The sequence below is a fragment of the Nuphar pumila genome, chromosome 3 (assembly GCF_984573655.1).
Source record: "Nuphar pumila chromosome 3, dmNupPumi1.hap1.1, whole genome shotgun sequence".
In the NCBI taxonomy this organism is placed as follows: domain Eukaryota; kingdom Viridiplantae; phylum Streptophyta; class Magnoliopsida; order Nymphaeales; family Nymphaeaceae; genus Nuphar; species Nuphar pumila.
The window spans coordinates 117,812,257-117,828,343 of NC_143251.1; the positions used below are offsets into that span (position 1 = coordinate 117,812,257).

Here is a 16,087-nt window from a genome sequence, read left to right on the forward strand (position 1 = left end):
CGGTTCAAGAATATGAAAAAGATGGCTTGAAGCATTGGGCTCGTAGGCCCACAAGGTCTCCTAGGATAAGGTGGGTTGGCTTAAGGTATTTAAGCTGAAGGACATCGAAGATTGGCCCAAGCTACGGAGATGATGACAAGCTTCTGTGTTTTGTTGTTGTTCCACATAGTGGCATATGTTTTTAGGAAGTGTTATGCAAAAACATTCGGAAAGAAACCAACCACAAAATAAAGTGAAGAAGAAAATGTGATTTTGGACAACCACCGGGGATCCTGGCTTATTTTCTCGGCCAAAGAAGAAAAGAAAAAAGCAATCAAATGGAAATGTTTTTTGCAAAAACAAAAAGAAGGTAAATTGGAAGTTTGTTAAAGTTTATTTCCAAAGAAATCATGTGCTACCTGTAAAACTATAATTTTTTTTTCCAAGGACAACCTCGATTTTTCTTTAATTTCACCCTTGTTTTAGAGAATTAGGACCTCCACATTGGAGGACTTGACTTTTGGATGTTACACAAATTCACCATGCAAAACTTCCCAATGAGTGAAAACTGAAAAGCGTCCCTCCTAAACCCCCACAAAAACCCTTCCCCTCCATCCTTTGCTAAACCGATTTCCTCCTCTTCCTCTTTCTCCTCTCTCCCCACCACCGCCGCTGCCGCCATGTCTACCCTCTCCAAACCCTTCCTCCATCTCAAACCCCTCACCCACCGCCGCCACCTCCTCGTTCCCCTCCGCCTCCTCTCCTTCTCCACCCCGGAGGAGGCCGCGGCCGACCGCCGGCGACGGAAGCGCCGGCTCCGCATCGAGCCGCCGGCCAACTCCCTCCGCCACCATGCTCCCCGCCCTCCCCCTTCTTCCAAGACGGGTCCCAACCCCAACTCCCCGAAGCTTCCCGAGCCCGTCTCCGCCCTCTCCGGCAACCGCCTCAACCTCCACAACCGCATCCTGGCCATGCTCCGCCTCCACCACCACGAGGACGCCGTCCTCCTCGTCCGCCACTCCATCTACTCCAACTGCCGCCCCGCCATCTTCACCGCCAACTCCGTCCTTGCCTACCTCCTCCGTCACGGTCGCTACGCCGACCTCCTCTCCCTCCACCGCTTCGTCACGCAGGCCGGCGTTGCCGCCAACGTCGTCACCTACAACCTCCTCCTCCAGGCCTACTGCGACGTCCGCAAGATCGACATCGCGCTCGAGACATACGCCCAGATGATCAACGACGCCCCCTTCAACCCCTCGCCTACCACCTACCGGATCCTCGTCAAGGGCCTCGTCGACAACGGCCGCGTCGATCGCGCCGTGGAGCTCCTCCGGGAGATGCAGGAGAAGGGGTACGACGCCGATCCCATAGTTTACAATTTGGTCATGTCGTGTCTTGTTAAGAGCGACGAATTCGATAGGGTTTTGGGTTTTTTCGAAGAATTGAAGGGGAAAACGAGGTTTTTGGATGGTGGGGTTTACGGGACGTTGATGGCGTCCTACTTCAAGAAGGGGATGGAGAAGGAGGCGATGGATGCGTATCAGGAGTTCCTGAGGTTGGACTATAAGATCAGTGCTGTTGGGTACAACTCTGTGTTGGATGCTTTGAGCAAGAACGGGAAGTTCGAGTCGGATGCGATTGGGCTGTTCGATTCGATGCTGGGGATTCACGATCCTCCGAAGCGGATTGCGGTGAATCTGGGGTCTTTCAATGTGATGGTTGATGGGTATTGCAGCGTTGGGAGGTTTGATGATGCGATGGAGGTCTTTAGGAGGATGGGGGAGCGGAAATGTAGCCCGGATACGTTGTCGTATAACAATTTGATCAACCAATTGTGTAAGAATGGGCTGATTGCAGAGGCAGAAGGGTGCTACAATGAGATGTTGGGGAGTGAATCGGTTAAGCCTGACGAGCTCACGTATGTTTTGCTTGTGGATGCTTGTTTTGGAGCGAAGAGGGTGGAGGATGCGATCGGTTATTTCACGAAAATGGTAGAATCAGAGTTGAGGCCAAATGTGACTGCATATAACAAGCTGTTCAATTGGTTGTTCGGTGAGTCGAGGATAGATGATGTAAAGAAGTTCTTCGAGCAGATGGTTGAGAGGGAATTGAAGCCGGGCGAGGAGACTTATGATATAATGTTGAAAGGGTTCCATGGGTCCGGGAACTTGGATGAGATACTGAATGTGGTGGCGAGAATGCTCGAAGATGGCACTGGATTGAACGGGGAGAAGCTAGATTTTGTTAAGGATGTACTGAAGGCAGAGGGCAAAGAGAGCGAGTTGCAGAGGCTATATGATGAGCAGGCTGAGAAGGAGAGGTTGTCTAAGGAGAAGGCGGACATGGAGAAGGCAGAGAAAGAGAGAGCTGAGAGAGAGAAGGCTGAGAGGGAGAAGGCAGAGAGGGAGAGGGCAAATGAAGCTCTAGCTAGGTTGCTACAGTCCAAGGGGAAGCCGGCAGCACAGGCAGCAGACAATGCAGAGACTCCATCTGCAGAGGTGCTGTCGACAATGCAGGCGGGAGACAGTGGAGAGGTACAAGTAGCTCAGGTGGTATCAGCTTCAACAAATGAGGATACAGACAGCCTGCAATCTAGTGCTAATGTCAATACTGAACCTATCAAACAAGGAAGTGGAGATAGCCTCATCTGAACCTGGAGGGGCTGAAGATGGTGGTTTATCTGAACTCTAAACAAGAAACAGGTTGTTACTAAACGCATCATTTTTTTCTTGGGTTTTTTTATGATGAGCAAAGCTTATCTTACTGTCCCTCCTGTTATAGTTGTAGAGGTGAATCTGGTTAAAATATGTTCTTGTGCTTATCATTATTTGGAACTTGGGATTAGTAGAGAAGCATGTGTTAGACATTTAGAAAAATACTTCATGAGAAATTTTATGGTTGATGTGTATTTAGTGTTATCTACACCTCAAAGATCCATCAGCCATTATACCAGGTTTTTCTTTTGTGGATCTTCTATGACATGTTGGTGAAACAAGCCTCATTGTTGATGTTGATCAAAGTTAGGCTGTTTGCTTTCTTTTGAAATTTATGACATTGTGGTAAAAGAAGCATCATTATTGATGCTGATCAAAGTTAAACTGTTTTCTGTCTTCTAAATTTATATTTTTCTCTTAGATTGGAGAGACATTTGTAACAATAGCAGGTAATTGATTGCGCTCTCTTTCTATTTTTTCTGGCGTGTGCCTGGGGTGTCATGTAATGGGAAATCATCCATGAATCGAGCAGAAAGGAGACAAGGAAAGATTTTTCCTAACCTAGTAAAAAATGGAGCATATGTGCTAAAAAAAGAACCAGTTTTTAATGTCACCTGAGGAGACTGTTTGTGGCTTCTCGCATCCCTATAAAGTTTGACAGAAGTGTCCCTACCCAAGATATTGGCATGGTACTTAGTTGCACCGTTAGGATGAAAATCCAGAATTTGTGGAGACTGTTTTGAATGAAGTCTGAAACATGACACTGGCTGGCAGGTCTTGAAATGTGCTGTCTTGCTTATTCCAGTTAACAAGTACCACACAAGGAAGCTTTATCCTGAAAGTAATTGTCTGGATGTACTAACTGCATTTTAAATCAGGATATCCACTAATTTTGAATGGCTGAATGGCCAGCCGGGTGACCTGGAGGATATTGGGTACAAGGGCAATGATTCAGCTATCCAGCATCTCATCAACGAAGATGGTTATAAGTTAAATTAGATTTCTGAGACCTCATATTTGATCAAGTAGAATTGTTTTTATCAAGGAAGCGTTATCCTGAAAGTAATTGTTCGGATTGAGTAACTTCTTTTTAAATCAGGACATGCACTAGTTTGGAATGGTTGCGGGCCATCCAGGTGACCTGGATGATAATGGGTAGAAGGGCAATGATGCAAAGTTCCTGTATCTCATCAACAGAGATGGTTAGAAGTTAAAACAGATTGCTGAGATCTCATAATTGTTCAAGTAGAATTGTTTAATCCTTTCAGATATATATATATATATATATATATATATATATATATATATATATATATATATATATATATATATGCTTGTGCAGCAGTAGCATGATATTGCACTCCTGTTGCGCATCCCTCTTTGAAATGGCCTCATTTATGTGCAAGGCTGCTATCTTAATATTTTCAAGTAGTGATGTGTATAAACTATGCGAGGAAAGTCATAAGGTTATTTTGGCAGTGACGAGCACCTGCTATGGACCTGGTGGGGGAGTTAAAAGGATGGAGTAGGAGTCGGTTTACTGAAAAGAGTCTCTACCAAAATTTGGGTAGTTGTTCAAGTGATGATTCAGAAAACGTGGGAGATCCTTAATTGGATACTCTTCCAATGAGGAGTCAATAGCTGCTGAAGAGATGGCAACTGAAGTGTTTAATACTAGTGCATGCATCTTGAGGATTCTTGGATTAAAGTCTCTCTCTCTCTCTCTCTCTCTCTCTATATATATATATATATATATATATATATATATATATATATATATATATATATATATATATATGTTACAATCGTGTTGGGATCTCATGATACGAGTTGTTTCGACTCAATCTAACCACAAAAATGTGTTCAGCATGCATGATTTAGTAGGTATCGACTCTTGGATCATGTTTTCTCGACGAAAAATGAATAGGGAAAAATTGATGTATTCATAAATCTTTATACGGGTTGGATTCCAGTGATCCAAAAGCTGGTTCCCACTAAATAAAATATGTAGATCACATCTATGGTGTTAGATGTGAGAAAAAACACCAAATCTCATTACAGAATGGTCATTTTGAGGGGCATATTATGTCCTATATATATATTCATTAGATTACTGGTTTTATGATCTGGAATCATATGGTCATTTTCCTGCAAATTGGATGGCAGGTTAAGAAATTTGAATGAATGTCAATGGGACTGGTTGCATCATTTTTGCTAGGATATTCCATTAGACCAGCAACTGATCATAGAATCATCAAGGCGAGACATTGTGAAGTTGGTTAGTAATATGCCAAGACTGACAGATCATGTGTAATGAACCGAGTAGTTTATCACCAATGTGTCGCATTCATAAATTTAAATGTGCTTGTTATGTTTAGAGTGCAATTATGTAACTAAGAAGTAGCTAGGCAAGGCAACATGCATCATATGGTGCTACCAGAGGCTCTGGGGAAGTAGGAGAGCACTCATTTTTGGGGTAGATTTACTACTTAGATGCTTTTAGCAGTTACCCACTCCTGACTTGGCTATTCAGTGTTTATCGTGGGTATGATAACTGGTGTTAGAGGTGATGGAATATAGAAAGATAAATCTGTTAGAGACCAGAACACGTTCAGCCTTGGTGAGTCCATTAAAATAGAAAGATCCCATGAAAGCAAGTCCACCCAAAGAGAAAGACCCCATGAAGAAGGTAAGTCCATCACAAGAGGAAGTCTTGAGTCCACCAAGAAAGCAAGTCCTGGAAATCACACAAAGCAAGAAGGAAAGATCAAAAGAGAGGTCTTTGGCCTTGGCGTCGGGAAATATTCAAAGAAATAAGGAAACTATGTTTCCTAACAAAGAAATTCCTCACAATCAAGGAGTATCCAAGTGATGAAAATGTAAACTTCCTAAAGAAAGTTGGACTTTGCTATGTTTCCAAAAGAGGAGAATCCTCCTCAAAACGTGTATGTGGCTGATCTATAAATAATAGGGGTCCTCTATCCTTTTGTCATTGAGAGAGACAGAGAGGATCCAAAACCATGGACGCAGTTCCTTGAGATTGAACCACATTAAAATTTCTTGTGTTTGCTTTTCCTGTGGTTTGACAAGTCTGGTACTTTCACAAAACCATCTTAGTGATTTCCAATTTGCAATGATTTGTAATTTGTTACAACTGTAACTGGTATTGGTCTGACTAACCCCAGCTTGATTACCTTAAGAAAGGGGTCTGACTTAGCCTATTATTGTTTTTCTCATCGTATAGCTGTGTTGCTCACCAGTTGAAGTGTTAAATAAATGGAAATCCAGCGGGACACAAAGATGGAGACATTCTTCTTTTTTCATGGAAACACACCACACGTGCGGCAGATCACTATGGCTACATTGTATGCATCTAAAATCAAGAATCCAATATTGAAATTGTGTAGTGCAAATTTTCTTAAATGTGATATATGCCCTAATTCCATAATGCAACTTGTACATGGAAGCACTTGGTTGGTGTTTTGGTTTGTTATCCAACTTAAAGTCACGTACTACCTTTTAGTGAGTGGGCGGAAGTTATGAAGAATTGCCTAGTGAACGGATAATACACACACCTCTCTTAAACCTGATAATTTACATGAACAAAGTACATTCTCAGTTTTGAATCCCAGGGTGGGTTATCCCTCAGCTTGCCTGTGAAATATGTCAGGGTCGAATCAGATGGCTGGATGGTAAAGTTACACTATCTTAACCGATAGCTGTCTGGTCGGATCTCACCGGGGTTATCCTCTATCTAGCCTATCCCAAATATTAGTAAAAAAAAAAACCAATGGTCTCATTTTTTCCTGTCTGGCATGTGCATTATTGTGTAATGTTTTAGGGACTTCCATTCTAAACCCTTTTCATCTTATAATTGGCACTAGTCTCCAACATACGCTTGATAAGTTGCTTGATGTTGTAAATGCTGGTATGCCCAAAGAGAAGCTGAATTAGAGTTTTGACGAGAGAAATTGTATGACCTCTGTAGGTTTCAGATCCCGGAGTTCTCATTGAAGAAAGTTGGGAGTTCACTTTAACTTTGTCTCCATGAGTGGGGCTGGCGCTGTACCTCTGCAATCTGCATACTTGCAATGAACTGTTTTTTTTTTTATTTATAACCTGAAGAAATTGCACATGACAGGAAGACCTGGTTGCGCTGACTCAGTCTGCCATACCCATGGTCCTCATGCCGGTGGTGGCAAGACGTGAGTCTGGGTTTCTAAACTTTCAAACCAGACCCAGGTACATTTACTAAGATCTTATGCGTGGCTGGACTGCTTATGTGCGTGTGGAACAAAGATTGGGTGCTCCCCGTGCACCTACTACTCATTCGAAGCTGTTGAATTTATATCGATTCAAGGATTATAAATGGCATCTAAAAGAGAAAATATTTGCTACCCTAGAGTCCCCTAGTTGGAACTCACAGACGCTGGTTTGATCAAATCTGACCCTATGGATGTGCATGATCAAAATAGTAGGAATCAATCATGTTCTCGGAAAAAACATGATTCAAGAGTCGGTTTCTTTCTTTTTTTTTGAAAGGCAAGCTGGGCTAGACCTATCCCTATCAGTCATACAAAAATACCATTGGGATTTGAACTTGCAACGTCCCAACACAAGGTGACGTGCACTAGCTGCTTCTACCGGACAAGTGGAGCCCCGTTGGATTCGAGAGTCAGTTTCTACTAAACGAGACACGCACATCACATTTGGAGGGTCGGATTAAAAAAAAAGGTTTTTCATTAGGGGGTTCCTTACCCACTAGAGTAGCAAAAATGATCGCTTTAAAAGATGGTAATAAAAAATGAGACATTGTTTGGGTTACTTTTACCCTTTCTACTACAAAATTGAAACAGTGAATATAAATAATGCAGCATGTTACGTGGGTTCAAAGCTAACTGAATCTAGACCAACTCACACAGGACCTGGACCTCACGTTGGTGCAATCTTGATCAGATGGGTTCGGATCCAACCACTGCTTTATTAAATCTTAAACTAATTTAAAATTAATTTGTGTAGTTTTTATATAGGTTTTATTTATTTATTTTTCTGAAAGGAAAATTATATTAAAAGTTGATTCATGAACAATAGGTCCAAGTCAGCATCCGCAAAGAGAAACCATCATAGGAAGGAACCCACTTAACCAAGGACTCTTCGTTTAGAGGTTACATTAACCATCTATTTGAGCCCACTCCCACTTAGCCTAGCTCTACTTAACTTTGATTTAAGTCAAGAATGGAGTCTGACTTGGAGTGGACTAGAACTCACCGCGAGTCCTAATCAAACTTGGCCCAGTGTATGTTTATATCAAGCTGATGTCCAAACTTGGCTGTGCTGTGAGTTCAGCTTCTTGGAGCAGCTCGCCTTCAACCCGATGAGTGTCTGCCCCATTTTTCAGTCAATAAATATGCTGATCTTATTCCTACTTTCAAGATCTTGCTAGCAAACAAATTCCTGCCATTGGCTGTGCCTAGAATCACCCTTGTCAAGTCTGTCTTATCGGCTATTCCCATCGACATTCAAGATTTTTAAGAGATCCCTTATGCGAATTGTTTTTTTTTTTTTCGACAGAGAAAGCTGAGGTTAGGCCGAACCCTACCAGTTATACAACCATACCATTGGGATTCGAACTTGCAACGCCCCCAACACAAGGTGGGGTGCACTAACTGCTTCTGCCAGACAAGCGGAGCCCCCATTGGTATCCCTTAAGCGAATTAACAAGGCCATTAGAACTTTCCTATGGGGTTCACAATAGAACACAGCTTGTTAGATGGGACCTTGTTGCATGCCCTTTGAAAGTCTGGTCTGGGCACAAAGGAGTTGCACATTGTTAACCACAGTTTGCTTGCAAAGTGGTGGTGGAGATTGCTACATGATGCTCCCCGGGTAGTTATAATCAGATACAAGTACAAACTTCAATAAAACCCTGATAAATGGACAATTAGCACCAGCTGGAACCACCCAAATGAGGGCCATTTGGAGGTGCTAGTATCTATGGAAGGAGAGGAACAATCGTCTTTTCAAGGGCAAGGCAGCAAACTACAGGATCATTCATCATATGGTGGTCAGCCACGTCCAGATTTTCTCTGCCGCGAGATGGCAGGATGAACACCTTGGGTGACTGTTTTGAAGTTTATACAAGTGAGGATATTTTGTTGGTGATATTTAAAATGCTGAGAGAGAGAGAGAGAGGTGTACATGAGACTGTAAAAAAAATAATACAAAGCCAAAAACTAAGGGGAGATAGTTTGTATAAGAGTCTGTCAAACAATAAATGTGAATCAGAGCAAATAGCAATTCAAAACAATGAGTTTTTTTTTAGAGAGAGAGAAAACAGTTTAGAGACACGGTCAAAGTATCTGACACGTCTTTGACTGTGTCACACGCGCGTTGGACTGTAAATCGTGTCCGAGTGACATGTGGCCACTTTGAAGTGTCACTGTGACATAGGTCATGTTGTATATGATGTTATATTCCATCACCACCACGCATTTGACTCGACTCGTGGGAGGTGCGCACAGTCACAGACGAAAAAGGAAGAGCTTATATCTTGATCATGGATTGGATTTCACTTGACTGCCTACGGCTCCTTTGCGTGTTCAAGGGGTAGAAGTTTTGTGGGCTCCAACAAACATCTCAAGGTTTATGTGCTGTGGAAATTACAATATGACTGCAACTGTTTTTGGTAACCCATCCAAAAAGCATCCATTTGGGTGTGGGTACCTGACCAGGTCAAGAAATGGAATCTCAAACATGATCCACATGTATTTTCAGATCATTAAATGGAATCTCAATTCTGACCCATACAATTTGAGAGGTATTTAAAACATATATTTACACTTAAAAGTGCATACGTAACTCGATCCAGCTAGGTCAAGTCAGATATCTGGCAAAATTATATCCCATACCCTGTCGCGAGTTACTTGGGTCGAGTAGGTTCTGTCTGAATAATATTAGTGGTCAAAATTTTTCATTTTCATGCCCAGTTAGGCTACCACTTTTTGAGCCTACCGCCAGCCTACCACCGGTAAATAGGTGCTTTTGGGTTGTTTTTCACAAATCTGACCCAGCCAATGAGTTCAGATGATCTTGGTAGAAAATGACAATTTTTCTGATAAAAATTTGACTTTTCAAAATTGAATATTTTTTAAAATTATAGGCCATCAATTTTTAAATCCTATAAAAAACTACTTATGTGTTGGAGTCTGATCATCCAAGAGTCAGATTCTCATAAAATCAAGCATATAGATCACATCTGTATGGTCAGATTTTAGAAAAAATAAAAACAAACTTCCAAAGCCTGGTAGGATGGCAGTAGGCACAAAATGGAGTAGGCAGCCATCACCCACTCATATATATATATATATATATATATATATATATATATATATATATATATATATATATATATATATATATATGAGAGGTGGTAGCTGCTAACTATTTTTCTAGCTCTACTGAGCTTTTGAAGCATTTTTCATGTTTTTCCTAGATCTGACCGTGCAGATATGTTTTAAATGCTTGATTTTATATGAATCATCTCTTGGATCATCAGATTCCAATACACAGGTAAGCTTTTATAGGGTTTAAAAAATCGATGGTCTAAGATTTTTCTAAATATTTAAGGCTTAAAAATTCATATTTTTTTTTTATAAAAAATACAATCAAAGTGTTGTTTCCCAATAAATCGATAATTCCTAACACATCTGTATGGTCAGATTTTAGTAAATCATGGGGAAAACCCTTTGAAAGCCCAGTTAGCTGGAAGATTAGCAGCTATTCTCTCTCTCTCTCTCCATATATATATATATATATTGAAGAATGAGTAAACTTGAATTTTATTTCAGCAGAATAAAGTGACAAGCAATTGCTGTACCAACCTCATTCAGATAACTTGAATTTTCTTTGTTTTCATATTTTAACTGTTTCAGATAACAAACCAACTGATTCATCTCGAATCAGGCCGTTACCACTTGATTCTGCTGATTCAGTGTTGAATCATCCGATTTTTGAATAAGGCCCAAATCGAACCTGAAGCAGATTGATTTGGGGCTGCTCGCTCCGGCTGATTTGATTCAATTCTGATAACATTGTACTTGACACTCACCTAACAAAATCAGCCACTTGAGTGGATCATGGCATCTATCATCAAATACTTAACCTAATCGCAATTTACTGATCATGAAGACGGGTATCCAGTTCGAACTGGAAATCTTTACGTGCATTAGAAAAACTTGATCTTACTGTTTAAAAATCATGGAACTATTCAATACAATTCACAGCAATTGGATACAAGCAGACAAGCCTAGCATGCAATTCAGTCAGTAGCAAGTAGCAACTACCAAGCAGGCCTTCAAGTTGCTCCGGAGATTAAGGCAAGGTCGAGCTCATCAATGGTGTACCTTGATATATTCATCAACAAAAGAACTTCGAGCAGCATAGTATACAAGAAATGCTGAGCATGATGAAGGTGTGTTTGCTGATCTATAAAGTATTGTCAAGTATCAGAACGGATCTGCAATAACAGCTGAAACCTCTATGGCATTCACAACATGATTATCTGAAAGATCACACTGGTACTCTCTTGGGTCGATAACGATCCAAAAACTGCAAATCATTGCCAATGCATAAAAAAAACCTTGATCTGGGAAAGGAATAGGGAACATAAAAAAACCAAATGGCAGTAAGATTAGATCTCCTACCGATGAGATAAATGGTGTCTGGAATATCCAACCAATGACAGGCAGCCGCTGCAAAAAGACGGCGAGTGTTGGCCAAAAACCACTGTTCCAACAGAAGCAGTTAGAATTAGACATCAAGTTGAAGACATAGTAACAGAGGAAGGCACCAGAAGCACCTGAAGAGCACGATGAATCCATACGATTCTAGGATCATTCCTATGATAGGCCATCCGATGAGAACTAGGAAGAAGCCCAAGCCAAAAGCAATTGTACCCTGTTAATGCATTACAAGATCAGATGCTCGTCAAGAGAGGTGTATCAGTGACAACACACAAAACATCAATCAACACAATAAACCTTGTAATTCTGTCGTTTCATGAAAAACTGCGTGGTGGATTTTAGTCCAATGGTTAACATTACTCCTGACAGGAAGAGTATCTGAAAAGATTCAAACAGATGAACAGTAGTTAAGCACAACAATTGATGCAAGGAAGAAGGGGGGAAATCAAGATAAAACTGTGTGGTTAGGTCTCATCCTTTACTTACATTTCCCATGACCAGAAACCCCTTGTCAAAAAAGAATATGATACCCAAAAAGGAGAAAAAGATGCCAAATCCCGTCAATCCAAGCCCAATTTCTGTGACAATAAATTATTGAAACGATATTATTACATGAGAACAATAATAAGACGGACAGAGATGTTCAACCAATTCTCATTAAAATGATCAAATCAGATGCAAGTAAAAGGAAATAATTAGATGAAATAATTTTCCCATAGGTGTTTCCAGTAGTAGACAACATTAAAAGGCAGTCAATTAATTGCTCAAACAAGATAAGAAAAATGGAAAAAACAAGATCGTCCATGCATGACAGGAATAACAATTCCATTCTGAATTTCATCTAGAAAAAGTGAATTTTCTCAAAAATGTGCTTGAAGATTTCTGAAAGAGGGAAAACTCATGCCACATAAGATATGAACTTTACAACCCTTTTACCAAAGATCTTCAAAACCTTAACAGTAAAGAATCAAATGGTGATGGCTTTTTGCATTCAGCTCGACTTTATTTAACAGCAAATCTCAAGTAAATCAAAGGATTAAGAATATCCTTCGGCATCCATAAGGAAAAAATAAAGGTAAGCTTGATGGAGGGTCAGAATACAAGTGGTCCCTTTTTTTTTTGCTTTTTTATGGTGAGGAACCCCACAAGATGGATCCCTAATTGATCCCTCATTCCCAACCCCATAGTGGTAAACCCCCGGAGAGTGGACCAGCCCCATAGTGCTGTGCCATACCTGTTGCGGGTTTGATCACAAGGGGGCCTCCGGACAACCCCGTATCACCCTAACCAAGTAGGTGACCTAGAGATTCTAGTATAAAAATTGTTTGCGCCATTTGTATACCAATTAGTGATAAAAGAACACCATGCAATTCACACATGAAGCATCCAAAATCAGAATTGTTCGACATGCATACTATTTATAAATAAAGAAATGTATACAGTATGCCTTCAATCCAACTTTTCAATATATATAACAATTTAGATAAACTTATAGTCCAGACAAACATTGATTGAAAATATTGTCCAAAGTGGGTAAATGCATGATCAGGTACCAGCACATGAAGAAAAACTTCAACTGACCAATAGGCACATCAGACAATGAGATTGGGAAACTTGATTCAAGGAATAGTCATAAACATCACTGACATTTTGAAAATATCATGATAAATTCACCATATCTTCAATGACCATTAATTTTCTGTAAAACACAGGATATTAAAAAACAATTGCCTGTTTTGATAGCATCAAATTTTTAACGTGTTAAAAATTTTCCAAATGTGGCATGGGGAAATTTGGAATGATCATAAACTGCAACAAGTACAAAAGAAATGACAATTATTAAGTAGTCAACCACACTCAGACAATGGAAACAGAACAAAAAAATAAAGAAATAAAACATTTTCAACACCATGATTCAATGCAAGTGTGATCCACATGTGACAACAAAGTTCTTTCTTTGATTTTTTGATGGTCAATCAGGAGCATACCCCATGGTATTCAAACCCAAGACACCTTGGTTTTGATAGTGCAACTTTACCATCCATCCATCTCATTCAAATCCTTGTACCATTATCAAAAGGATAACTAACAAATTCAGGTGATTATAAAAATATGGAATAAACAGTTAGAAATATATTGAAGAAGGTATGTAGGTGTACTTTTTCGATCATTCATCTCAAAGGAAACCATCTTGCAGATGATATCTGTACCTGATCCTTAAAGCTTATTAGCTGCAAAACAGAATACGATGTTAAAAAATTAGTATACGCATGCATAAACATAGTCACAGAAAACCAGCCTGCAATAATGTTACCGAGGAATTTTTCATGAAAATATTGATGACAATCTCACTATCTTAAATAATCGGTAACATCATAGTCACAGATGTCAATGATATTTTCAAAATATCGCGATACTATCGCTGTATTTCAGCAAACAATATTATAGGTAAAATATCATGATATTTTGAAAATGTCGCCAATTTGATAATATTGTGATATTATCATGAGAATATCGCGATAATATTGTGATATTATCAATTATTGCTACTGTTTTAATTTATTTTCTATATTTTAAATGTGTTTTTCTTCTTTATTTTGCATTTTTTACTTATTTCTTTCATTATATATGTATTTTATTATCTAAATATGATATTTTCTTACTTTGTTATTTTAATGTATTTTTTATGTTTTTTAAGCCCCAAGATTTCCCTGAGATTTATCACCAAACCTATAATTGTTAGTTTTTTATTCACTCGTAAGAGCTGAGAGACAGGGAAAGAGAGGGAGAGAGAGAGAGAGAGCAGAAATTAAAAAACCGATAACCCTTAATCACTCAGGGTCGGCTGCTATCTCATCTCATTTATAATAACATACAAATATAAGACTAGGGTACAAAAGTACCCTTATTACAAATAGGAAAATTACACTGTGCCATTAATGACACGTTACGGGTCTGGATTTCCAGACCCGTGACCCGTATCTGAAGAATACACTTCTTTTCACCCTCCCTCAAGTTGTGCATGATCTTGGACCATGAACAACTTGCCTTTTAACATCCAAAATTTGTCTTTCGTCAATCCTTTTGTAAATATATCCGCCACCTGATCTGTGGTTCGTATAAATTCAGGCTCAATCTCTTTCTCTTCTACTTTTTGTCTCACAAAATGCTGATCTATTTCAATATGTTTGGCACGACTGTGATTGATTGGATTAAAAGACATACTAATGGCACTCTGGTTGTCACACAAAAGAAGTGATCGAGAGATCGATTCCCCTACTTCTGTCAGTAAATGTCTAATCCAAGTAGCTTCAGCAGTGGCGGCTGCCATTGACCTATATTCAGCCTCTGTACTGGATCTGGTAACTGTTAAAATGTAGCTCCTAAAATCATTGTAAATATAAATATATATATTTATATACATAGAGATATATTTACATATAATATATTATATGTACATATATCTCTATATATATAAATATATATATTTATATATTTTTACCCGAAAGGGCATTTCTGTCATTTCCTGTTTTGCGCATATTCACTTTTAGAATATGCTGTAATTTTCTTTTTATTTTTACTTTTGTAATTTCTTTTTTTCTTTTTATTTTTTTGATTTATTTTATGTGCATTGGGGGTCCCCCAATAGAGTCGTTGGGGGCCCCAACGGTCACAAATGTGACCGTTAGGGGCTCCCAACGACTCCTTTGGGAGCCCCCCCTTTGCACCTTCTAACATTTGTATAAATAGGGGTGTTCCCCCCTTGTATTTCCGTAGCTTGAGAGTCTCAAGCATTTGCTTTTATATATTGAAATACATGCATTATTGCATGTTTATTATTTATACACTTTTTGTGTATTTTGTTCAAGTGTTGTGAGAGTGCTTTCGTGCACTTCTTTTATAAAGTTTTTATGCGTGTTTATGTATTGTCTCTTCGTAGACAATTTCACATGGTATTAGAGCTCGGTTGGTGATTGGAGATCGTGAGATCCGCCTTTGTTCGAGTGCCTCGAAAACCGTGCCTTCGGATTTTTTGAGATTGAAGTGGTGGATCTTGCTTCTCAAATATTTTAGAAGGATCTTGTGCTAAGAAGAAGTTGAAACATCGTATTGGTACGTCTTTTTTCTTCTCTCTACGTCTTAATGGGTGAGAAAGAGTCTCACTTTGCCCTTGGCTTCAAATTGAATGGGTCCAACTATCATATTTGGGCCGGGAATATGGAGGCCCACATAAAAGGAAAAGGATTGTGGGGTTATGTGCAAGGAACAATTCCGGAGCCGGAACCCAAGATAACCATAATGGATGGAAGTGAAATCAAGATTCTTGAGGGAGAGGAAAGGATCAAAGCTCTTGAAGAATACTCAAAGAAACACGACGAATGTGAAATGAAGAACTTCAAGATTCTTTCTTGGTTCTTCGCATCCGTCGAAACGAAGATTAATGCCAACATTATCAAATTCAAAAAGGCATCGGAAGCTTGGCATTATCTCGAGAAGATGTATACATCAAGAGACCTATCTCATAAGTATTACCTTCAAAAGAAGGCCCTCTCCCTTACTCAAGGTGAAATGTCTATTAGGGAATATTTTGCCGATCTTTCCTCTATTTGGGATGAGCTCTCTATGCTTGAACCAAAATGGAGTGGAGAGGCA

At 39.6% G+C, this 16,087-nt stretch overlaps 2 protein-coding genes across 3 annotated transcripts in view; one reads left to right on the forward strand and one right to left on the reverse strand.

The window, feature by feature from the left end:
- Positions 1-611: 611 nt before the first annotated feature.
- Positions 612-6,814, forward strand: LOC149843433 (pentatricopeptide repeat-containing protein At3g49240, mitochondrial-like). 2 transcript variants are annotated; one of them, XR_016431134.1, is made up of 2 exons: positions 612-2,681; positions 6,682-6,814. XR_016431134.1 is itself a non-coding variant. In XM_090001829.1 (1 exon), the coding sequence occupies exon 1, from the start codon at positions 660-662 to the stop codon at positions 2,628-2,630; it is 1,971 nt and encodes a 656-aa protein (XP_089857955.1). In that variant the 5' UTR covers positions 612-659; the 3' UTR covers positions 2,631-2,898. The 2 variants fall into 2 exon arrangements, 1 of the variants encoding a protein (XP_089857955.1); XM_090001829.1 differs by lacking the exon at positions 6,682-6,814 and having other exon boundaries at positions 612-2,898.
- A 4,119-nt stretch (positions 6,815-10,933) lies between these two features.
- The window catches only part of LOC149843434 (vesicle transport protein GOT1-like), a 32,472-nt gene continuing 27,318 nt past the window's right edge, over positions 10,934-16,087 (reverse strand). The window contains exons 2-7 of the mRNA XM_090001830.1: positions 13,594-13,665; positions 11,921-12,012; positions 11,732-11,812; positions 11,551-11,648; positions 11,396-11,477; positions 10,934-11,300 (exon numbers count right to left, since the gene is read on the reverse strand). Of these exons, the coding sequence (XP_089857956.1) occupies positions 11,262-11,300; positions 11,396-11,477; positions 11,551-11,648; positions 11,732-11,812; positions 11,921-12,012; positions 13,594-13,624 (423 nt within the window). The 5' untranslated portion in view covers positions 13,625-13,665 and the 3' untranslated portion in view covers positions 10,934-11,261. The remainder of the gene's footprint in view (positions 11,301-11,395; positions 11,478-11,550; positions 11,649-11,731; positions 11,813-11,920; positions 12,013-13,593; positions 13,666-16,087) is intronic.